A 23,318-nucleotide genomic window follows, 5' to 3' on the forward strand; every position below is an offset into this window, starting at 1 on the left:
CATGTGTTTTAGATCAGTTCTGGATCAAACTGTTTCATTTTAAACCCCTCAGAAACAAGTAAATCCTCTGTTTCCTTGGTGCACTAAGAATTCTTCCCCTGAACCTCTGTGTTCAGTCGCTGAGCCAGAGAGTAGGATCATGTTTAAGTTGTATCTAATTTACTTTCTTTCTGTAACAGCAGCAGAGATAAGGAAAGTGATGGGCTTTCAAAGTTGTTCCTTGAAATACCATTTTTTTTTAGTTTAGAATTTTTGATGTCATTTAATTTATTTGAAACATATGAGAAGACATTCACACAACTCAGCCTCAGCCAGCAACCCTTATGACACCAGGCTGTTGTGAAGCAAGAAATTTTTTTGTTCAATACTGATTCTTCCAGGGGAAAACAATCTAGATGTTCTTTCCCCTGGCCCCATCTGTGTGCATGCATTGGCCTCCCCAATAGGATGTAGAGGAGGCAGCAGGAACACTGAGGAACTCAACATCACAAGTGTAGTTGAATGTCATGTGTTATTCTGGGAGGGACATGTTTCTTCCATGTAAACTGCTTCATCAGGGTCAGTTTGATCATTTCCTAAGCAGTCAAAACCCTTCATTTACTGATGTTTTTTTGTTCCTATGGTAAATTTTAATGGTTTCCAGACTGCCGCTCACAGAACAATAGGTGATGCTAATTTTGGAGTATTTTATTCTTGAATGAGTGTTCAACAAGGAGGATTGTGAAGACACTGTGCATACAGTGAATAGCACAGACATTGCAGCAGTTTGGAAAAAAGATATTCTGGAATAGACAGAAGTCATGGATTTCTGTGTTCTTTCTTAGTGCCATATTCAAATGCTAAAATAAATCATACAGTCAGTATAAATCTGTAGATCCCACTGACTTCAAAGCAGCTTGTAGAAAAGCAAAATTTTGGAGTAAATGTGATATACTCCCTAAAGGCTCACAGATTTGCGAACAGGGACGAGGATGTTTATGCTTTGAGATGCAGCGTGCCACCGATAAAATCTGCTAGTTTGCAGCCTGCACCATTCCCTACTGCTTCTCATAACCTTTATTTTTGATGGATGTCAGGTCATATTGTTGGAAATAGAAAACATAAGCGGTGCTCATATAATTTCCATTCCCACTTAGAACTGCCTGTAGGCAGTGCCAGGTCAATCTCCCTGTGACTCTGACAAGAACTGTGGTGTCTCTGAGCACCTCAGTAATGCTAATTTTCTATGACTGGGTCTTGACACCAAAAGTATCAGAGCATGGTGCTTAGTGAAGACTCAGTAAACCCTTCTTGTTAAAATATATGCAAAATGGAGATAAGCCACTGTAAAGATCCCTTGCAGATGTCAGTTCTCGTGGATGGCAAGGGTTTGTGGCATGTATGGTATTACCTCAGATGACAAGAGAAGTCATAAAAGACCAAAATCCACATCCCTGTGCCTAATTATCTGCAGGTGCTCTGCCGGTGGAGGACAAAGTGAGACGTTATCTTGTGGTAATGCAAGGGTACAGCACATCCTTCGTCCACTCCACAAACTGTTTTTTGAAAATTTTAGGTGGTTGTTCTTGTTTACAGCTGTAAGGAAGTTATGAAACTATTTCTGGGAAGTATTCTCTCAGTTGAAATATTTTTTCCATCTTAATTATCTGCTTTCAATCAGTAGGGCAGCAAGTGGACTTGTACTATTTTCCATAAAAGCTCACAATTCTTATAAGCAGAGAATCATGAATTTTGCAAAAGTTCCTATTTCAGACCTCTTGTATTTATAATTAAGCAATAAGAATGAGGTTGTGTCTGGGTTTCATTTTCCAGAAGTTTCAAAGGGGAAGGAAGAAATTGAAATAATATGAACAGTTACCCATTTTCCTCCATTCTTACCTTTTTTCTAACATGTCTCAAACAGTGCAAAATTGACTACTAAACTATATCTCACCACTCCCATAGCAGGTGAGCAACGATTCTGCAGCTGTATTAGAAGCTGTGGATAAAGAATGTGGTAATTTGGCAACTCTGTGCAGAGCTGAAGTTCTTGGCTTAGCTTCAGGAGTGGAGTCTTGCTTCTTCAAGAACTGTTGGAGCAATTGATCTGATTTTCCTGTGAGCAAAAACGAATTAGACAGGCATAGCTGACTAAGATTTTCCATGGAGCATTTTTCGGGTTACAGTGTATTCCTTTCTTTAAAGTACAGAGACAATGAGATGATTACAGAGACAATATTTTGTGTTAAGTGTATCTTTAGATCTATGTGAATAAGCTGACTGGCATCTTTTTTTCGCCAGTAAACCTGGGATAAGGTCTGTACTTGCCCATCTGAAAGGTTCTATTACCTCTCATGACAAACAAGCAGATTCCTCAGATTCCTGTTTTCTCCCATCCATATGATCCGTCAGGACTTTCTCAGACCCAGCCACATTCAGCATTTGTGACCCAGCCTTGCTAGAAGCTGTTACCATCCAGCAATGGCTAGAAGCCCAAGACCCTCTTGAATCAAGTTTTGATTCCTGTCGCTCCTCAGCTGGTAAGCAGAGCTTAGACTGGATGTATTGGTTTTTGGTGGAGGTATTATTACTGTATTTGTGAAGCACTTACATGCCTATCATTTCTTGAAGCTGAGAAGACACAGTAAAGAGATCAAAACAGTAATTCATGACAGTTCACTAGGGCTATCAATGTGTTTTCTGCCCCTGTTAAACACCACTATTGTTAGTGAATGTATTCTTAGGACTGTGTTTCTAGAATCATCCTTTGCCTTCTCATGCGGCAGTAAAGAGATCAACCTGATGGATACCTAGAGAGAACACACAGAAGGAAGGACTGTTGTTAATCATCTTCCTATCTGTCAACCATAGTGGGTGGCTAACTACATTCAGCCTAGCACCCTATGGAGATAAACAGTTTGGAAGGGCAAGAACAACGTGATTTTTTAGTATGAAGTTCTGTGGAATGACTGGCTCTGTGGAATCCAGAGGAAGCTGTGAATAACTTTTGATGGAAACAAAGGAGTAATCCCAGAGGAGATAGATGATGGAGAATAACATCTGAATCACAGAAGACCAAAGGTGAAAAGAGAAGCTACAGTCAAATACCAACTATTTAAATTACACGTCATTACATTGGAATTGTTGGACAACAAAATCTTGTTAAAATTCCTACAGTTGTTTTTGAGTTACTGACTTGAGCAAGCCATGTGAGAGTAAAGACAGCTCCAGAAAAACTGGAAGTCAGATGTGGCATCCTGTTGTGGCAAGAAATTCACGTGGTCTGCCACTCATCAGCTATATTTCCCCTAGTGAAGATGACCTCAGAAAGCAGGCTTTACAAGTTAATTTAGCAGTACATGTTTGGTTTTGCCTTTTTCTTCTCTTTTCTATTTTTTTCCTGCACAGACAATGTGGAAGGACAAAAAACAATGTACTTGGAGAGGACAGCTTTGCCATGCAGGCCCAGTAAATGCAGTTCTCTCATGGAGCCCAGGCATTACTGCATGTGCAGAAGAACTTTAAGGGTGATCATTTGTGCATTGACATTCACCTTCCACTGGCAGAGAAGATGAATTCTTAGCCAGACAGAAAATATGGTACTCTTACTCTTACTCTAGAGCAACTAGTGAGGAATGGAGATGGGAGCAAGGGATCTGTGCTGGTAGAAGGCAGTGGTTGGGCTAGAGGGAAAAGGGTTATGCTGAACCTAGGAACATCTGTCATCTAGGCAAGGAAAGATTTCAAGGGTTTTTGTCTCTGTTTCCCTGCTTAGTCACCTATTACATAAAAGGTTTCAGAGAAAAAGAAGATTTATCCTGGAATTCACAGTGAATCAGAGAGGGGAAGGATGGTTTCTCAGCTGATGCTGGTAGATTGCTGAAGTTTCTGAGCTGAGGGCTGGACATACAAGATGTGGGAGACAGGGAAATTTTCAGCTGGGAGGATGATTTATCTTCATGCAAGGGGCCATAACACCAGCCTTGATTGAATGAGGTAGGGAAAAGTCTGTAAAGGTCCCACTGCTGTATGTTTATCCTGGAACATTTCATAAACATGGCCTAATTCCTCTTTTCCCAGCTGTCTGTTGAAAGATAAGAATAATATAATATAAAATCTACTTTTTTTTTCTTTTTAATTTTTAATTAGAGATCAATTCTGGAGTTTTTTTAACAAAGAACTCTTTGAGATATATACAAGATCTTCTCTGTTGTGGAGTACAAGTGCTCTGGCCTAGTCTTCTTTGGCAACTGGGTTCACAACTTTCCCCATGAAGAGGATACTGTTGGTGATTTTGTCAAAAATCATCATCACAAAGGGTCTATTGAATTTGATTTCAAGAGGATCAATCATTGCAGAGAAAACTTTCATTTCTACCATGGTCACTGCAGCAGCCTCTGTGCCATTCTCATTAACATTCAACTTGGCCTTGTGAATTGCCTGGAAAGGAAGCAAAAATTAAACAGCTAGGCAAAGAACAGTGAGAAGCAGCGGGGGACAAACAGGTTTGCTCTAACATTGAGAGATGGTAGTTTTCAAGAGAGCACAAAATGAGCAGAATTTGTGAGAAAAAGATTCTCTTGTTCATCCTTTCCAAGACAAGAAGTTTGCTCTGAGTTAAGAGAAAGCTTTCTTTTTCGTTCTGTCAGAGTCCAACTTGGCTGCTTATAGAGACTGAGCAGCATGGAGAGCATTTATTGTTCAGTGGTTTCTTTGAGTAAGATCTTTTCCATAATATTTAACACCAAGGAATAATGTTTTCATTTTGCATCAATTTATGTATATGCAAAAAACTTTTTTTTTTTCTGTTGACACAGTAGTGACAAACCAATTCTGAGGTGCTCAGCTAATACAATAAGAAAGGCATATTCATAGAATAAGAATGAGCATTCCCAAATCAATGTCATAACTAATGTTGTAAATATTAATTATTTACACAAGATTTTTGTGAAATTGTTCCCATTATCCTTTCCCGATCTTTTCTCTTTGTCAGAAGTTTTAAAGTGAGTTTGTGAGATAGTTACACAGGAAACCATTTCTTGCTAACTGCAGTGAACAAGATCCATCTAACCCTTAAATTTCTTGTATTGCTGTCAGTGAGCCATTCCTGAAATCTAGAAATGGGATCAGCCTATTTTCTAAGATAAAACCATCATGTAATGAGGGCAGACAAATTTCTTTATCACCAGCCCTGCTCACATACTTACCCTGGAAACTTTCAGGAGGGTGTTTTTTGCCACTCCAGAGAAATCAGCATTGTTACTGAACATGTCTGTCACACCCATTTTCAAAAACAATTTCTTGACATCATAGGAGCCAGAGATGGAGAATTTTGGAAGATACAGGTCGATACTCCTTTAAAAAAGAAAAGAAAAGAAAAGAAAAGAAAAGAAAAGAAAAGAAAAGAAAAGAAAAGAAAAGAAAAGAAAAGAAAAGAAAAGAAAAGAAAAGAAAAGAAAAGAAAAGAAAAGAAAAGAAAAGAAAAGAAAAGAAAAAGAAAAGAGGAGAAGAGAGGAGAAGAGAGGAGAAGAGAGGAGAAGAGAGGAGAAGAGAGGAGAAGAGAGGAGAAGAGAAGAGAAGAGAAGAGAAGAGAAGAGAAGAGAAGAGAAGAGAAGAGAAGAGAAGAGAAGAGAAGAGAAGAGAAGAGAAGAGAAGAGAAGAGAAGAGAAGAGAAGAGAAGAGAAGAGAAGAGAAGAGAAGAGAAGAGAAGAGAAGAGAAGAGAAGAGAAGAGAAGAGAAGAGAAAAGGAAGTGAGTTTATAATTGCAAGATCCTTCAATACAAGAGCTGATACAGGAGGTGTGAATCCATCCCAACTACCTGTGGAGCATAGGCTTGGCTTTCTAGGGCCTAAATATATATCACATTAGTGAAGGAGAAATTGAGGTACCTGTTCTACCACCCACATACTGATCAGCTGTCATCCAGACTGGAGAAAAAGAAATTTCATTTTCTTTCAGTTGGATCCTCCCTAGTCTAGACGGGTTCCCGAGGGCTGAGTTCGCAAGTGCAGGATCCCCGCAGTTGGCAGCATTCCCACTGCTGTGGCTGGAGAAGCTGAGGAAAATGTTCCCCAGTGAACAAAATCTCCTGATACTTCCTTTGAGGTGAAGGAGCTGTGCAATGCTTGTTCCTCAGAGCTGTGTTTAGCAGCTCCTTGTGGCATCCTAAGATTTACCTTGCCTGCATGAGTATTTAAGGCCTTTTTAGTGCTTAAAATAAATGGCAGTCGAAAGAAGTCAAAGGATTACCTTCCTTCAAGTGATTGGCTCCAATTAGACACTGTATCTTGTAGCAGAGCATCTTCCACCTGGTTCATACTCCCTTCATCAGGCAGAACAAAAAAGGCAGCAGCATTTCCTCTGTATGGTATTTCTACTACCCAGCAAGACAGCTGCTCATCCCTATGGATATTATAGTATGTATTTTTATACATCATTTTAACCTTAACAGAATGCTCGGCATCGACAAAGAAGTCATCGTCTCTGGTGTTGTAACTTTCAAAAGGTTCTTCCCAGTAGCCTTTTGACAAAAGAATGAGAATAGAGCTGAATAAGCTGAAAAAGTGATGAGTAAGTGCATAATACAATAGCTGATGCTCAGGGCAGTATGGAATTGTAAACTCAATTACAAGCCTATCTCAGATTAAGGATTCTTATTCCCTGGCAATAGAGAGGAGATTTGACTTATTTCAGTCATTTGAATTAAAATCACACAAGGAAAATACAGGTTGAGGAAAAGCCCTGAGCCTTCATCTGCCAAGTCAGTGGTGAAACTTCTATGGACTGACCTTATGCATTCTCTGGACTTATTCCTTTATTATGTCTCATTCATGTTTTATTTTGATTGTGTCCTGTGCAGTCAAACAGCTGTGCCTTTCAAAAAATGATAATAAGCTCCCAAGCTCACCCTTTTTGAATACTTTCAGCTCTGAGCCTAATTTGAGATGATACACTATTGATTAGTACTTCTATTATTTTTTTCCTTTTTTCTCATAAAAGATGATTATTTATACCTGACTTTCAAGCATTTCCTTACATCACTTAAAAGAAGAAAGATATGTTTTAAATTGGATGGTAGAGTAGGTTCACCATGGGGGGGGGGGGGAACTTGATTCAGTTTGGATCAGACTTCTAGAGCCTATTTTTATAACCTTAACCAATGTTTTTCACTCACCTTTAAAGTAAACGTAGTTAGTCAGAATCATTACAACATCTTTACCAATACTGTCCAGTAAGTCTAAAAATTTACCATGGGTCTTTGCTTTTATGTAGTTATTGATTTCCTCCTTAGCATGTTCAGAATTCTGGAAATCCATAGAAACAGCTTCCGAATAATAAAAATTTGTTACATCATCCAAAAATTTTTGTTGCAGTTTCAGTCTCTCATCTATGAACAGAGTATTGCCCATATTCAATTGAATATCTCGCTGAGAGTCATTCAGCAGCTGGAGGAGACGTTGGAAGCCCTCATGGATCTCCTGCTCTTCCATCTCTGTCAGGTTGAAGGTGAGGCATTTGTGCAGCTGGCTGAGTGTGTTTGATCTGGCCCCCAGGGAGAGCATTGCAAAGGCAGTAGAAAGGCTCAAGGGAGAGAAGAAAATGTTCTTGTTGCCTCCCGCTTCTGTGACCTGCTTGTAAAACCTAAATGCAAATTCAGCGTTGCTGGGGGCTATCTTCATGTGAGCCAAGTTTTTGTGTTCCACATGGGGATGGTCTCCTAGGGAATGAGGTCTCTCTTCCTTATGTTTATTGCTGTGGTTGGGTTTAGGAAGAGCCTGAACTTGAAGTCCAGTAAGAAACAAACACAAATACAGTGCAGATTTCATTTTCCTTCTGAAGAATTCTGTTGAGAAAGGAGAGATTATCTTGTTGAGAATGTTATCTTCCCTGCATAAAAACAGTTTATTTTGTATTCGAAGTACTGATTTTCATATGCCAGTGTTTAGGATTGCTACTCTGTTTCTATTGCGCCTCATGGCTAGTCAGTTTCTGGTCTGTTCTATTTGTTTCCAACCAAGATACTAATATGACACCACCAGGAAAGAATTGATTCTGTGCAGGTTTTTGTGAGGTATCTTATCTGAAATTGTCCTTGTGTCTGACCAGCATGGCATTATTGCATTTCTAAGGGTGTCTGTATGCACGACTGAGTTCACATATTGTTCCTACACATTTAGTAAGCACTTTGGCAGAGTATAGTAGCCATGATCTTGTGATGACTTGGGTTTTCATGAACTGCAGTAATACAGGGAAAATATCACTTATAGTAGAAGAGAATCCATCTGATGCTTCATCATTTAAACTGTATCTTTCTGCCTCTGGTACAGCAGCTCTGAACTCAAGAACTCTGTCATTTCAACACATTATCTTATATGTTTCAGTAAAATGAAGATAAAGCAAGAAAGTTTATTGTGTCTCTTCACTGCACATAAAATATCCCAAAAACCAAACACCCAAGAGTTTAGGAAAACTAGAGCAGAAGCTTCCTGAATAGCGCAAATGCAGCCTTGCTCTGTATGTATTTGGGTAGTTGGATGACCTTTCCTCTTCCTTAAACTGATACAAACAAATTCTACATAACCCCTCAGTTTCTCTTCTTCCCTTTTCAGGAGATACTGGGGAAGTATGTTCTCCATAGAACATCACATGTAAATTATCTCAAATCACAAATCTCGAAAACATGAAGGAGATAGTGTACTTCAGGAAAACAGAGGTGATGTTACCGTTCAGAGCAACTGCATAATTATTCTAGAATATGTGAATCTGCCCAATGGTTTGCCTCAGGTTGTGTCTGAAGCCAGGTTTGGGTCCTATATCAAACATTTCATGGGCAGTTGTTAAATCTGGGTTTCCTCTTATGTAGCTGCCCTTTATGAAACACTTGAGATCTAAGATGTGTAAGTGCTGAGTATGGGAACTGCACTCTGTCTAAAATGCTGAATAAAACTATAGACAGAAGAAAGTAAAATCTAAATGAAGGCAATCCACTTTGATCCTGTAAATACTCTTTATATAAACCCAGAAATCTGCATCTGAGAGAGACTAGTGTTAGCCCCAGTGCCTCTTAACTCTCTGTAGTGTTTGAGGATGCGTGTGGTATCAGTATGTTACTCTCAGCTCCTGCACTAGCCCTGCATCAGCCTAGAGTATCTAGGACACTGAGTTGCAAGTGAATTTACTCCGCTGGTAGTAGAGACAGGGTTTGGTGTTTCACCTTGGTGTCAATGGCAGATGAGTATTCACTTTGGACCTCATCTCCCTGTCATCCTGACACAGTATCTAAGAGCTGCATCACTGATGGAATCCTGCTCTCAATGTATAGGTCATGCTTCCAGAAGATACATTTCCAACTACGTATGTTAAATAAAATCATCTCATAATTAAATGCTATGTATTAAATTGCAGAGATCATAGACAATATGAATTCAAATTCTTCTGAGGAAATATAATATAGTACTTACAGTGTAGTTCAAGAAGAGTCTGCTGGACCTCTCATTCACAGTGCTACTTCCCTATTCTCCATTTTGCTTGGTAATATAAAGTTAATGTCCACTGGTAAATATTAATCAAAGCAAATAATATTTACTTGTAAAGCAAAGAATGACTTAGTTACTTATTTCTAGACATCAAACATTGTAACCCTGCTTTTCATCATATAAGTGAAATGATGACAACAGAGTGTAAAGAACAAGGTTCATACTACTGTTGCATTTAAACAAAAGATCTTTGCGAGACAGTGTAGCATAGCACACAACCTTGGGCTTTTGAAATCCACACAGTAGGAGAACTGGAAATCTAAGATAAGTCCTGAGTGAGGTCTGTTTGTGAAAAGGGTAGTTTGTCCTATAGGACTCTCTGCGTGGGATATCCTGATAGAAGGATATCATCACATCAGCTACCTGAAGCAGCAAAATGCTTGGTCAGGAACAGCTCAGTACCTCCACATTGCCCTGCATGTTGCACAGCACATTGTAAATATACTCTAACTACATAAGTTGCTCCAAAAGTAATGCCTTTTACTTCTTTCCATGGGGAAAAAATGGGTACAAAGAGCTCAGTAACACTATTTGGTAGAACAAATTCTCAGCTACAAAATACTGTTTTTCACAGTAGTTACCACCATGTACTGATATGTGTGAGTGAGCTGATTGAGATGCTATCCTTTCCATGGTTTGACAGCTGTGAATGTATGTCTGAAACGTGGCTTGTCTTTCACACAGCTATCACCACTGCTGAAATGCACCACCCTCTGCCTCGCTGTGCTCACCTCTACTATCTAGCCTCCAGAAACTTTCCGCAAGTGTTGATGAATGTCTGTAGGTGCACTTTTTTCCACCTGGAGGAATTCATTGACACAGCTTTGCTTTATATGCACTTCCATGTCAGATGCCATTGTGCCAGACTGCCTCTCTGCTGCAATCTGTCACATGGCAACATGTGATGGACTGTTACTGAGAACCTCTGTACCACCTCTGGCATCTTGTCCAACATAATAAAATAGGAGGCATTACTTTCAGAGCAGCCCTCATAGCATTCTTCAAAGTCTTTACTAAATTGTTATTTAACTGCTTGTCAAGAGAAGTAGTGGTTAGTTTTTTGAGAGGCTGTTGATGAATGTTTTGGAAATTGTTGAAACAGTGAAGGAGAAGCAAAGTAACAACATGGCTTGAAAATCTGTCAAAATAAGAAACTGGAGAACTGTCTTTATCATGGCAAAACTTTAGCTGGAGTAAGGAAAGATCTTATATTTATACAGAGAATAGACAGGTTTTATATACCTATTACATATGACTTACTGTGGAATCCTGTTCAGAGTGAGCAGAGATAGAGAGGCACTGTTCAGCTATTTAGAAGGTTATTTAAGATTGAAATACATGACAAACAGTGACTAGTTCTTTCCACTGAATGTACATGATTTAACTTTAGGTGAATCTACACATCCTCTTATACGTAGGAATATAACCAACATGTTAATGTTATGTCATTTCTGTATCTTAAAAGATGAGAGAAATTATATTCAGAGAGCTCTTTCTCATGATGTATGCAAGCTGCCAGAAATTTTACTGCAGTGTTACATAATAATCAAGGTTCAGCAGAAGCAAGCATGCTGTTGCTTAACTCCAGCAAATAAAAGCTATTTTTCTCAAGTCTTGGCTTGCCAATATAGATAATATTAATCTATCAGCCCATCCTTATTGCCTGGCTAACCATCTGAAGGATCCTACCATTATTACGTAGGAACCACTGTGAAGAGCAATTCCTCTGTTTTCTCCCAGGTCATGCAGCGACACTCAAATTACAGGAGAGTGGGAACACATTCCTGACACTGCTCAACAAGCCCAGTCACTGCCTCCTCAGGCTCACAGATGACCATTTTCACCAGTAAACTTGGAAGCAATCAGTTTCTCCATGATTGCAGTTAGGTCAGAATGATTAATGATGAATGCTTCAACTGCACTCAGTCCTTTGAAAAGCTCCCATGGGTGATAGGTATCAGAATTAGATGCTCTTGGAAAACATGATTCTCTCCTGTTGAATATAATAGAAAATAAGAGGGAATCATCCCACATGGATACGTTTTAGATTGCAGCACCTGTGTTATCCCAGGGAAAAGAAAGCTGGTTTGTTCTTGTTGTTGTTGTTGTTTTCTCTGAGCACTGTCACAAATGACTGCACTGAAAACCCTTTACCTAGGATGGATGTCACCAGGAAACAAGAGGCTAAGCTGGGGATCCTGTGTGGAGTTTTACAAGAAAGAGATGGGCAGAGGCCCTAGGTACTTCTAGGTAAGCAATGGCTGGGATGGAGGAACTCCTGCTCCAGGAGCCAGGGATGTCTTACAAAGGACTGAAAAAAGTGCTTTCCAATTGGCCTTATAATGGTCTATGTGGAAGGAACTAAGGAATAATTTACCTCTTTTCATGCTGTTTGCCAGTAACTGCTGAGTTACACAAAGTGTTTGGCTCCTTACAAGAGCAGTTTTATGCCCAACCATTAAGCTACTCCAGTCCTTGCTTAGTCTTTCAATTACGGTGTACCAATGTTAGAAGTCATATTTCTAAGCTTTTCAGGGTAGACGATTTTTGCATATGGAAGAAAAACACCAGCAAGATGATAAGGAAGAGCAAGAGAAATATGAACTTCACATGATAGTTCTTCATGCAGGCATTTCTTGTCTTATAAAATGTATCACTCAAGATCTGTCTGCAAAAGCTCATATACATAAACCCCTTGAGATAAATAACTCAATTAAAATAAAGAGATTGGCATGATTGCAAAATTGCTGGAACTAGAATAAAAATCAATTCCTTTATGTGTTTTTATTTATTTCTATGAAGGGCATTATAACTATAATCTCTGTATGTCTTACAAATATTCAGACTTTTCTTATTGGATAAGGAAAATACTGCTGGCTTCAATTGCAAAACAATATGACTGACAGAAAGAAAAAGAAAGCTGAAGGCAAGGAGAAAGCTAGTGACAGAACTGAGAATAGAAAGCAAGTCTCTTCTGCTTGTGCACTCCCTCTTTCACTAAGTCAGTAGGAATCTCAGAACTAAAATTTTACATGAACTCATAGGTTGCTAGATGTAAGTCATACAAACAAAATCAATTAACACTATTAGTTTTTTCTGTGTAGAATCCCAGAAGGAAATAAGGTTATTTTATTACCAGAGTGTGTTTCTATTTCACATAACAGAAATTTCACTTCAGATGATCATACCTCCATCCCTGGAGGCATTCAAGGCTAGTCTGGATGTGGCTCTGGGCAGCCTGGTCTAGTGGGTGGTGACCCTGCCCATGGCAGGGGAGTTGAAATTATTTTTGAGAGTTGAAACTATTTTTGAAAGATTCTTGAGGTCCTTTTCGGCCCGGGCCATTCTCTGATTCTATGTTCATCATCTTGTAGAAAACAACATTAATAAATAATATTCTGCCTAATCTCCTAGCACTAAAAGGGTGTTTTCAAGAGCACACATATATTTAAGGCCTGATGTGAATTCTACTGAAGTCAGTCAGCGAGCACTCTAATGATCAAGATGAGTATCCCTCACTGAAAATTCATCTCAGGTTTAACTGAAATGTTCTCCACAAACTTCCCATGTGAAGACAGAGGGATTGTAGATAGAGACTGGATAGTGTCAAGGCTTTTCAAAACTAGTGAAGAAACTATTTTTTTCCATATCAGTAGGAAGTATCACTCCTCAAAAGTGAGGAAAATGAAGCAATCATAGATAAACTCTGCAAGACCAAAATATGCTTTTCAAATGAATTGAATTTCTTTTTCTTTTTTCTTTTTTTTCTTTTTTTTAAGTTACATCAAACCCAAGTAGTTAGGACTGCTGACTAATAATATTGATTAAGTATACAAGAACTTAAAGATGACATACGTACCTCTCAGAATTTTTAAAAAGTTCTAGCAGCTAGAATAATCAACAGTAAATGAAGATTGTCTTCCCAACAGCCTTTCCAAGTGTCAGAGAGGTTAAAGACAAGAATCCAAGCACAGCTGGCAGCTCTGGAGCCAGCAGGGGCAGCAGGGCAAAGCCAATGGAGATTTTGACAAGGGAGAAAAAAATGTTCTTGCCAGGTTCCTGGATGGTCACTTACCTGTACAATCTGAAGGCAAAGTCTGCATTGCTGGGAACAATCTCTCATTAGGAACTAAAATGGTCTCCCCTAAGTTGATACTGCTGCTGACGTGTGTAGTTTTCTTATTCTACTTGTGGCCGCTGGCTGGTGAGACCCAGGGACAACTGTGCAGCAAAAGAGTTAAGTGCATATTTGCAGTCATGGGTAAAGAAAAACTAAAACAATGTCAAGGTTTCTTGACGTAACCAGATTTTGTATCTGGATGTTATGCCTGAAATAGCTCATTCATCTGGCCCTTTGAGAACTTCTATGGTTATTACTTGATGAGGTTATAGCAAAATTTGTCTTTCTCATTTGTCTGTAAACGCATTTCTAAAAAAAAATAGCAATAAAAAAATGTGTTTCTCTTTTTAGGCTGGCACTATGAGAATGAAGTGATTGTAGGGGATATAGATACATCTCTCATTCAGCACTAGTTTGACAATGGCCTTACTGCATGTAAGGCTTTATTTAGCATCATTGTCAGATTTGAGGAACAGGGATTTATGCTCCTTATCCCTTCCATGTGCTGTGCTCCTGCATGGCTATTGGAAGGAGAGCTGCATGACATTGGCACTGGCTGCTGAACATTTCTCAAGAAAGAATCCAGCTGCCAAAGGAGACTCTCCAATAGCCATTTTCTGACAACTCAATTCGGTTTGCAGCCAGGGCACCCTCCAGCAAATAGCTTGCACAACTGTCAAAAATTGGCAGGTCCCTGAACATTTTCATCAGAAAGACTGACAGGCACACTTTCTGGTTCATTACAAAACACTTCAAGAATTTTAAGTTTAGTTTAATAATAAATAAATAAATTGTGACTCTGTCTCCCTTTTATGTGGCATCAAATTTTAAATTGTATCTAAATTCATTTATATAGCAATATAATAGAATTAAACTTGTGTATTTTGCAATTCAATTTTCTGTGCTCAGTTGTGAGGTGTTTTAGATATTTATGTCGTCAGGGTATTGTTGCATTATCTGAGGACAAGTGGAAATCCTTAATGTAATCACACACACAAGGTTGGAAAGGACCTACAAGATCATCTAGTCCAACTGTCCTCCCATTACCCTTGCTACCACAAGCTACTAAACCATATCTCGTAGCTCTTCATCCAGATGCCTCTTGAACACAGCCAGGGACAGTGATTCCACCACCTCCCTGGGCAGGCCATTCTAGTGCTTGACCATCCTCTAAGAGAAAAAGCTTTCCTTATGTATCCTTAACAAGGTACAGCCTTTTGAAAATATCCACGAATTTAATGTGGCAGGAGACTCGAAGCACCAAGATACATCTATGGCAAATGCATGGTAGTCTTACAGTTTTTGGCTTGCATTTGTTTCAAAGAGTTTTTCCTGAACTGATTGACTTTGTTCCAAAGATAGAAAAGCAGTCCCTGGCCACCTCATTTTTTAACAAGTAGCTGGTCAAGGCCTTTCAGCTTGACCAGAGACTAAGTAGCATTCAGAGAAATGTCATGCGCAGACCTTGAGCACTTTATTTACAAACACTGGTAAAAACTCTGGGATCATAATAAACCTCAGTGTCTGTTTTATTCCTTCCAGGTATTCATAACCTATCATTTCTGAACCATTATTTCTTCATCAACCACAAGTTTAAAGCTGTATGGCAAGGCAAGTAACACTTTGAGTGTCTGTTTTAGTCACTGCTTAGGATGCTTGTCAAGTGTTCACTGTCTTAAAGATAGACTTGAAGAAGCCAACACAAGGCTGGCAGCTCTGGGCATTCATGCCATAAGCTATGAATGCCCTAACTGAGGGCATGGTAAAAAACTTGTCTTTCCAGTGTCTGAAAGGGAATGATCACTATCCTCCCACCCTACAATATAATTTGAGATTAAATCTCCTTTTTCCTAGAAGCCCTACAAATGTTACAGATTATCATTGCTTCATCCACCACCCACTCAACAGCACTCTTTGTAGAGTTCATCAGGATTTATTTGCCAAACTCAACTTTAAACCATCCTCTGCTCAGGGAGGAGCAGACATGGATTTCTATCCTCCAGGAAAATATCCTTAACAGCACTCCAGATCTAATGCTAACTCTCCTCTTTCAGTTTCAGCTTACTTAGGATGCTGGAGACATAAGATTGTCTGTCTTCAGGCAAGGGAGGGTTGCAAACATGAATATTCTTGAATATCCTGTAACCAAGGCAAATGCTCTGATTGCAGAGATTGGTGTGATGCCTACTACAGTTGCTTTAGAAAGGTCAGGCTCCACAGAGGAACTTGTTCTAATATCAAATTGCCCTCATGATCTGTAGAGTCAAACTTTAAGAAAATGAGGAACAACACACTGAGAAAGATAAATGTATTTAACACTTCTCAAATAGTTGCTGCTGCTGAATCCAAAGGGTGGAACAGAGGAGTCAGGCTGATACCACAAAAGTCTGTCTGTGTTTGTTAGCAGGTGTCTCTTTCCTTGGTGCTCCAGCCCCTCACAAATGCCAAGATTTGACTCTGAATTTTGACACTACCTTGGATCCATAAGGCTGCAGAAGGAGTTGTCAGATTGGTACAGACATCCTCAGAGTGCCGAGCAATCATTTTCTCATGCAAATACATGACCTTTTCCCATCAATAAGATCCGTGTGGAAGAGAAAACCTAAGATATCCCTAGGTGGACTACACTTACATTCTAAATTTCCATGTCATCTCTCCAGGACCAGGACCTGGCAAGTACAGCAGACAGCTGGAGAAAACAACAACATTTTCCTAGTTTCCTACTCACTACTCAGAAGCAGCCTGCTTGTTCATTCATAACGTACTGAACAGGTTTTAAACTGCTTCTCTCAGCTTGGTACTTACCTTATTTTTCAATGATATTATTCATTAATTATTAGAAGACTGATGTATACACTGCTTCATAATTCACTGGTGAGCATATCTTGGTAGTTGCTTTCTACTGGAGGAAGGAGCAAGGACGGTGATTTTAAGAATGACCACATTCTTGTCTTGATTATTTTTAGAAAAAATAAAATTGTTACTAAAAGATTTGATATAATTTTAATTACATCAGACTATAAATGCATAAAGTGCAATTCAAATCAATAAGACCTACCACTGATCAATCATTTTTCAGTGGGTTGACAATTTTTCCTATGAAGAGGATACTTTCAGTGTATTGATCAACAATCAACAGCAAAAATGGACGGTTGAACTTTATAACAGGAGGAACAGAATGAGGAGCAAACTCTGTGCCAGTGACTGCTGCAGCCTCTGTGCCATTCTCATGAATATCCAGCAGACCCTTGTGAATAGCCTACGAGGAAACACAGCAAGTATTACTGTACACACAGGATAGGAATGGAATGACTAAAATTGGCACAAAGTTAATTCACCTCCTGCCTTTCACAGAAATAACTGGTAGGTCACAAATAAGAAGAGGGAAACTTAGTCCATGGTGAGTGTTCTAGCAATGTTGTCTCTATGAGTAACATTTGTTCCACTCAGTACTCCTCACCATGTGTGTCGGAGCAGAGCACTCAAATTAAGAGCAGGAATTACTATTTTAGAAGGAAAAAAAGTCAAATTCCAGAGCACTTCTGTCTGTATCTCTCGTGGATTAAACTTTTGTCAGTAGAAATAAATACCCATATCAAAAGGTTTTTTTTGCATTTTCAACCTTTGTTTCACTAAAACCAAGATATTACAGTGTTATAATTACTGCTTTCGCAATGTCCATAAGAATGTTATTTTATCTTTGTATTATCTGTTCTTCCCAGGAAACAGGAGACTTTCCTGTAGCCTAGTCCCTCTTATGTGATTAGCACTTGCCAGTGCCTTGTATACAAATAGTTTGAAAGTCCTTTAAAATTCTAGAATCACATACATGCATTAAAGAAAAGAGGTCACTTTTTGTACTAGACATGCTCATGCAAAGCAACCACAAGATTTGGAGTCTCCTTTTGCATGCTGAAACTATTTTGTTCCTGGAAAAAATTAAATAAACCTCTCAGCCTTTGCCACAACTTCAGGCTGCCAGAAAGAAGGCAGTATTCTTATTTACAGATCTTGAATAAGTCTGAAAGAATTTAAAGTTGCTCTACAAGCTAAAATGTTTGAATTCACAGAGTATCAGTCATTCTCAGGACTAAAAATTATTCTGGAACATAGCTTAAATCAAGGCAAATCACAAATCCACAGACTTTTCTGTTGACCAACTTACTCTTGAAACCTTCAGATCGGACTTTCCTGTGATTCCAGACAGATCAGCCTGGTCAGAAAACACATCTGTTACACCCAGATTCATGGCCATCTTCTTCAAGTCATAGGTTCCAGAAATTGATACTTTTGGAATATGCACTTCCATCCTCCTATGAATTCAAAAGAGAGTTACAGTAGTTATTACAATCAAGGTATAACTTGAAGTCTCCCATCTTGCTGGTAACTGTGCTAAAATGTTAGTCTTCAAATATGGAAAAAATGGCAGCAAAAATGTGGGAAGACAGTGGTCAGAACAATGGAAAAATGTAGTATTAGAAAGACATTACTTAGAGCTTGTTTCCAATCTTACAACCACCCCTTGAATAGACAACAAGCAGTGGTAGTGCCAGCACCTTCGTGGGTACATTTACATTCATTTTCTAGCCTTCAAGATTTTTTTTTTTTTTTTAAATCATACCCCATTCTCTCCAAGGGATCTGGTTTCTATGTCACAGTAGTACCACTGTTAACATATTATATTTGAGAAAAGGAAATGGAGATAGTGAAGATCAACTAAAAACGATATAGCAAGAGAAACTGTTTCCCAGATCACAGATCTCTTCCCTCAAAACAAAGCAATGCTAATTCTAATTGCTGCTGAATTTCAAACCATCAAATTGTTTAGTCTGTTCATTTATACCTGTCCCATCACTTAAACCTCTAACGAACAACAAAAACTTCTAATTATAAAACTTGATTACAGTGTTTAGATCTCAGGTTCTGACTACTGTGAAGCATCAAATTAGAATTTACCGTCTTTCAAGTGATTTTTCCCATTTAGACACTGTGTCTTTCTTCAGGCCATCCTCCAGCCATTTCAGTTTTCCTTCATTGGGCAAGATAAACAGTGCTGAAACATTTCCCTTGTAAGGAATCCTCACCACCTTGCATGACAGCTTCTTGTCAGAATATATGTCATAAAAGCTATCTCGAATCATCATCTTCACTTCAACCAAGGTCTTTTCATTCACATAGAAATAATCCTTGTGAGTCCCCTTTGTATTGAAAGGATTTTCCCAGTAGGCTTAAAAGTAAGAGAGAAAGAATACAGTTGCATACTTATTTTAAGGAGGATATATTAATGTAGTCTAGTCTAATTTACACCAAATACATCCATATTTAAAGATTTATGCTCATAATTGAAAATCAGAGGAATTCAAAATTTATTCAAGGTCTTGTTCCCTATCATCTTTGCTATAATATGTTCAAGTACAAATATCCAAGATTAAACTTCAGAAAGGTGTTGCATATCAGATAAATCAAATGAAATAACTTCATGATGTTATCTTACATCTATTTGAAGAAAAGGGAAAGTGTGAAGAAAAAGAAAATAAAAGTGCCTAACCAGGGTCCAATGAGTTAATTTACAACCACTTTGCTTGCTAAGCAAGTTCCACAACAGATGACTGCCTTTTTAAAGGTGACATGTTAAGCTCCTACCATGCTTTTTCATCTGTTCCTCATCTGGTAGCACTAAGGAAAAACTTCAGTGAAAGAACAACCTGAACTTTTGGGTCGGATAATGACTTCATTACAGTAATTCCACCCTTATTCAAATGACTTTTTAATGATATTTTACTTGTATTAAATCAAGTCATTCACTGAACAAATACACACACATCGCAGTTCATCATTTCAGAACTAAGTGCGCTTGTTTTTCAAATACTGAACAGAAACAAAATAAAATTGAAAAATAAGTACTAGAATATAAAGCAGTTGAAGTATTTCAGTGCTTATAAGTTTGAACTGCTTCCTGTCCCATCATAAGGAAACACTTCTCACTAGGGTACCTAAATTTAATAGAATACTTGAAGTAAAAACTATTTTACTGAATGCTGTTCTATTTCCACCTATTACCACCTTACTGGGTGGTAAATTCAATTTATGTCCTGCATGCTGCCACAAATGGATATTACCTTTAAGAAGCTAATCATTGCTAAAGCAGCACATTCTCAAGTACCTCCTGGTATATACATACAGTGTGATGACTGGCTGTAGAAAATTTAGAGCCCAACTCCATGGATACGTACCCATTTAATAAGCCTAGATTGTAGGTAAATTAAAGTTTTGTCATTTTTTATAATCTTTGGAATTTATTTTGTTTCTTCATATTGGATATATACATACTGCAGAATAATTTTTGCAATAAAACAAAAGTATGGTAGAAAAATCCACAAATGCATAAATTTGCTGTGCTCTGGTAAGTCCATAAAACCTGAAGATTGCAAATTAGTGAATATTTGTGCTTAAAAACCTAAAAATATGCTAGAAAATAAGATAGATGTATTAAGAGGTTTCAAAGCATGAGAATTTGCAATGTTTCTTGTAGTTTTAACACTGTCCCTCTTTTAAAAATAATTCAGAAATAATCTGGGATTTTTTTTCAGTCCAAGGCAAACTTGGATATTGCAGTAGCATCTGTATAACTGAACTTACCTTTGAAATAAATGTAGTTAACAAGTACCATTAAAGAGTTTGGATCAAGGTCTTTAAGTATTTGATTTATCTTCCCATGGGTTTTGTTTTTCATATGTTCATTGATCTCTTTTTTAGCCTCAGTAGAATTCTGAAAGTTACTAGAAATAATTTCCCCCTTGTACAGTTTTTTTATGTCCTTCAGAAATGTTGTCAGTGGCTTCAGGTGCTTGTCCATGAACAAGGTGTTTCCCATGCTCAGCTCCACCTGACTGCCAGGACGGTTCAGCAGGAGAAGGAGATGATGAAAGCCACGGTGTATCTCTTCCTCCCTGTTGTTGGTGAGATTGAAGGCCAACCCCTCCAGCAGCTGAGCCTGGGTTGCGGCTCTGGAGCCCAGAGCCAGCAGGGCAAAGGCAGCAGAGACACTGACTGGGGAGAAGAAAATATTCTTGCCAGGTGCTTGGACAGTTGCTTGTCTGTAAAACCTGAAGGCAAAGTCTGTGTTGCTGGGGATTATATGCTGACAGAAAGCAAGAGAATCTTCCTCATGAGGATGCTGCTCATGGAGGTGAGTTGCTTTGGGCTCTTCATTGTGATGGTCTGTCTGTCTCATGCTGGGGACTGCAGGGTAAAGGATGGCCAACAGCAAGCATAGCAGGAGGATGGCCTTCATCATACTTTTCAACTGCTGTATGAACAAAATTAAATTGTGTTGGACCCCTGGAGAATGGCCATGTGAACATCTCATCTTTTATTTATATCTGCTGCTACCTACAAAAGTTATTAACACTGTTAATCTCCTGACCTGCTCCTTTATTATGACATGGTTTTGACACACTCCTGCTTTGATCTCAGATGTAATTCATATCAATTACTGCCCACTTCAGTTCTGCTTTCCTCCAGTTACACAAGTCCCTTATTACGGGATGCTTGTGGAGAGAGTAACATGTGATTATTAAAGGAAAACATGATTCAGAGGGAGAGAGTAAATTAAAAGGTTCATTGTTTTCTTTTCATCTCACTGTAGATCCATTTTATGATGTGGTGACACATCAGAAACAACTCTTACGTCTCTTGTGTTTACCTCTAAGAACTCTCATACTTATCATGATATTTGTGATTGTAAGAGGTTTATGTCAAATGACAGAGCTATGTCAGTGAAAAACAATAAATGTTTACAAAAGTCAAAACATCATCCTTCTCATTCCTGATTCATTTTAACACAAAGTGAGTAATCACAGGTGAGCTAGCAATGTTTTCCTGCTTTAACACTTGATTAGATCAGAATACATTGCTTTATTTTAAACCATCACTCAACTAATGCATGTCTTCCAGATGAGTTCCTCTATTTGTTCAACCCCACAAGAGTGATGAGATGGTGAGGCCACTGCAGTAGGCTTGGCCTATCCTGTCTGTCTAAAATTTGTATGAGTAGGGAACCCTCCTTTCAGCAAACTTCATGTATCCTGCTTGGTCCACACTGGTGTAAATAAGACACCTCGTTCACCTTGGAGCTTTGGCTATCACATCACAAACTTATGACTGTTGGAAATTCAGAATATTTTCCCTCTCCTTAACTAAGATCCTTTCTTCTAGATATGAAAGAGATATTCTGGATAAATATTCATAGCAGAGTTATACTTGTAGAGCTGCTGTAATGTATCTCCACAATTTTCTGTTCAGTATTTCTTGGAAATTAAATTCTGCTGTCATTTTAGCGCTTAGAAACCAAGTTTCACCTTTGAAAGCAGATGTGCTTCATGACTCACTAGCTAACTATCATATAGTTGCATAAAAGTCTTTAAAGTAAAGATATCTGGGTACTTACATTGCTTTCAGAAGGGTCCTGCGCTTGCATGGATTGTGCTCTGTCTTGTTGCTTTACTCACACTGCTGTTTTCCTCTGTTAAACATTACATGGCCTCAAATACAGATAATCTAAAAGGATAAAGCTAAATGCTGATGAAGCTAATTTTCTTGGCTGCCATATTCACATGAACACATCTCTACTCCAATCAGAGCTAAGACCATGGGACAAAGCCAGTTGGTTGAGAGGAGTGTTATACTCCATAAGGGTCATAAAGCAATGCCTAAGCAAGAATTAATTGGAAATGGGATTTTGTGCCAAATACAGCTACTTTGCTCTATATGTCACCTGAGATGGAAACTGCACTTCCTCTGGAGATGTACAGTTCTGCCCAGCACTAAACTCTGACAACCAGGTTCAGGGTAAGAGAGCTATGGGGAACACCTCTCCTTCTCAGTGGATGCTACTTGGCCTACCATATATTTGACGTGTGAGAGCAATATATACACCCAGTTCCTTTACGTAGATACTTTTCTTGTTTCCCAAAGATAGAATATTTTTGCCTTTCCAAACAAAAAGTTTGGTTCCTAACCTTGATAGTACTGGAATTAATATGCTTTTCTCTAAAGCTGCATTTCAACAGAAGATGAAAAACACCATTGTTGGAAGATATGAATGATTGCACAGTCACTTCATTACACTAGAAAAGTATCATATTTGCACTTCAGAGATAAATATAACAACTCTGGCAATGGAGTTAAACCTGCAAGGATGGCAACCTCATTAAGAACAGCCACAAAATGTAATATAAACTAAGTCATACCTGAAGCAGTGAAGATCTGCAGTCAGGATAGGAGCACAGAAATCTATAAAACAGTCAAGGAGCTAGCATCTGCTTGAAGGATTTTGGTATATCTCTGGAACCTGAAAGGAGTTTCAGGGAGTTGTAGAGAGCTATAAGGTCTCCCCTGAGCTTTCTCTTCTCCAGACCAAACAATCCCAGTTTCCTCAGACAGTTCCCAGAAGGCTTGTGTTCCAGACCCTTCATGGCTTCGTTGCCCTTCTCTGGGCACACTCCAGTGCTTCAGTGTCATTCTTGTAGTGAGGGCCCCAAAACTGAACATAGTACTCAAGGCATCATCAGTGCCAAATACAGAACTTGGTCTTGTTAAAGCTCACACAATTGGCTTCAGCCCATCAGTCTAGCCAGTCCAGATCCCTCTGAAAGGCCCTTCTATCCTCAGAAAGATCAAC

The 23,318-nt window shown here is 38.7% G+C and overlaps 2 protein-coding genes across 5 annotated transcripts; both read right to left on the reverse strand.

Annotated features, from left to right (window-relative positions):
• Window positions 1-672: 672 nt before the first annotated feature.
• Window positions 673-16,879, reverse strand: SPIA1 (serpin family A member 1). Of its 2 annotated transcripts, XM_040701047.1 has the most exons (6): window positions 16,748-16,879; window positions 13,592-13,737; window positions 7,155-7,823; window positions 6,230-6,500; window positions 5,187-5,334; window positions 673-4,419 (listed from the first exon to the last, which is right to left on the reverse strand). In XM_040701047.1, exons 2-6 carry the CDS (start codon window positions 13,617-13,619, stop codon window positions 4,213-4,215), a joined length of 1,323 nt encoding a protein of 440 aa, XP_040556981.1. In that variant the 5' UTR covers window positions 13,620-13,737; window positions 16,748-16,879; the 3' UTR covers window positions 673-4,212. The 2 variants fall into 2 exon arrangements, with proteins under 2 accessions (XP_040556981.1, NP_001264422.2); NM_001277493.2 differs by lacking the exons at window positions 13,592-13,737; window positions 16,748-16,879 and adding an exon at window positions 9,442-9,493.
• Window positions 13,759-22,149, reverse strand: SPIA5 (serpin family A member 1). Of its 3 annotated transcripts, XM_025151222.3 has the most exons (6): window positions 22,086-22,149; window positions 20,276-21,028; window positions 18,593-18,863; window positions 17,802-17,949; window positions 16,695-16,895; window positions 13,759-16,538 (listed from the first exon to the last, which is right to left on the reverse strand). In XM_025151222.3, the coding sequence occupies exons 2-5, from the start codon at window positions 21,003-21,005 to the stop codon at window positions 16,701-16,703; spliced, it is 1,344 nt and encodes a 447-aa protein (XP_025006990.2). In that variant the 5' UTR covers window positions 21,006-21,028; window positions 22,086-22,149; the 3' UTR covers window positions 13,759-16,538; window positions 16,695-16,700. The 3 variants fall into 3 exon arrangements, with proteins under 3 accessions (XP_025006990.2, XP_421344.2, XP_040557351.1); XM_421344.6 differs by lacking the exon at window positions 13,759-16,538 and having other exon boundaries at window positions 16,624-16,895; window positions 20,276-20,945; XM_040701417.2 differs by lacking the exon at window positions 13,759-16,538 and having other exon boundaries at window positions 16,624-16,895.
• Between the last annotated feature and the right edge of the window lie 1,169 nt (window positions 22,150-23,318).

This window comes from Gallus gallus, chromosome 5 (genome assembly GCF_016699485.2).
Source record: "Gallus gallus isolate bGalGal1 chromosome 5, bGalGal1.mat.broiler.GRCg7b, whole genome shotgun sequence".
Lineage (NCBI taxonomy): Eukaryota > Metazoa > Chordata > Aves > Galliformes > Phasianidae > Gallus > Gallus gallus.

Bases quoted from the DNA above. Each gene is read 5' to 3' on its own strand.
- SPIA5 (XM_025151222.3), bottom strand. From the start codon at position 21,005: ATGAGATGTTCACATGGCCATTCTCCAGGGGTCCAACACAATTTAATT. The intron at 18,864-20,275 runs GTAAGTTCAGTT...CTTACTTTTAAG, and splicing joins TAACTACATTTATTTCAAAG to CCTACTGGGAAAATCCTTTC. The intron at 16,896-17,801 runs GTAAGTTGGTCA...GTTTCCTCGTAG, and splicing joins CCGATCTGAAGGTTTCAAGA to GCTATTCACAAGGGTCTGCT.
- SPIA1 (XM_040701047.1), bottom strand. From the start codon at position 13,619: ATGCAGACTTTGCCTTCAGATTGTACAG. The intron at 6,501-7,154 runs GTGAGTGAAAAA...TTTTGTCAAAAG, and splicing joins TAACTACGTTTACTTTAAAG to GCTACTGGGAAGAACCTTTT. The intron at 5,335-6,229 runs GTAATCCTTTGA...TCTTTTTTAAAG, and splicing joins AGCCAATCACTTGAAGGAAG to GAGTATCGACCTGTATCTTC.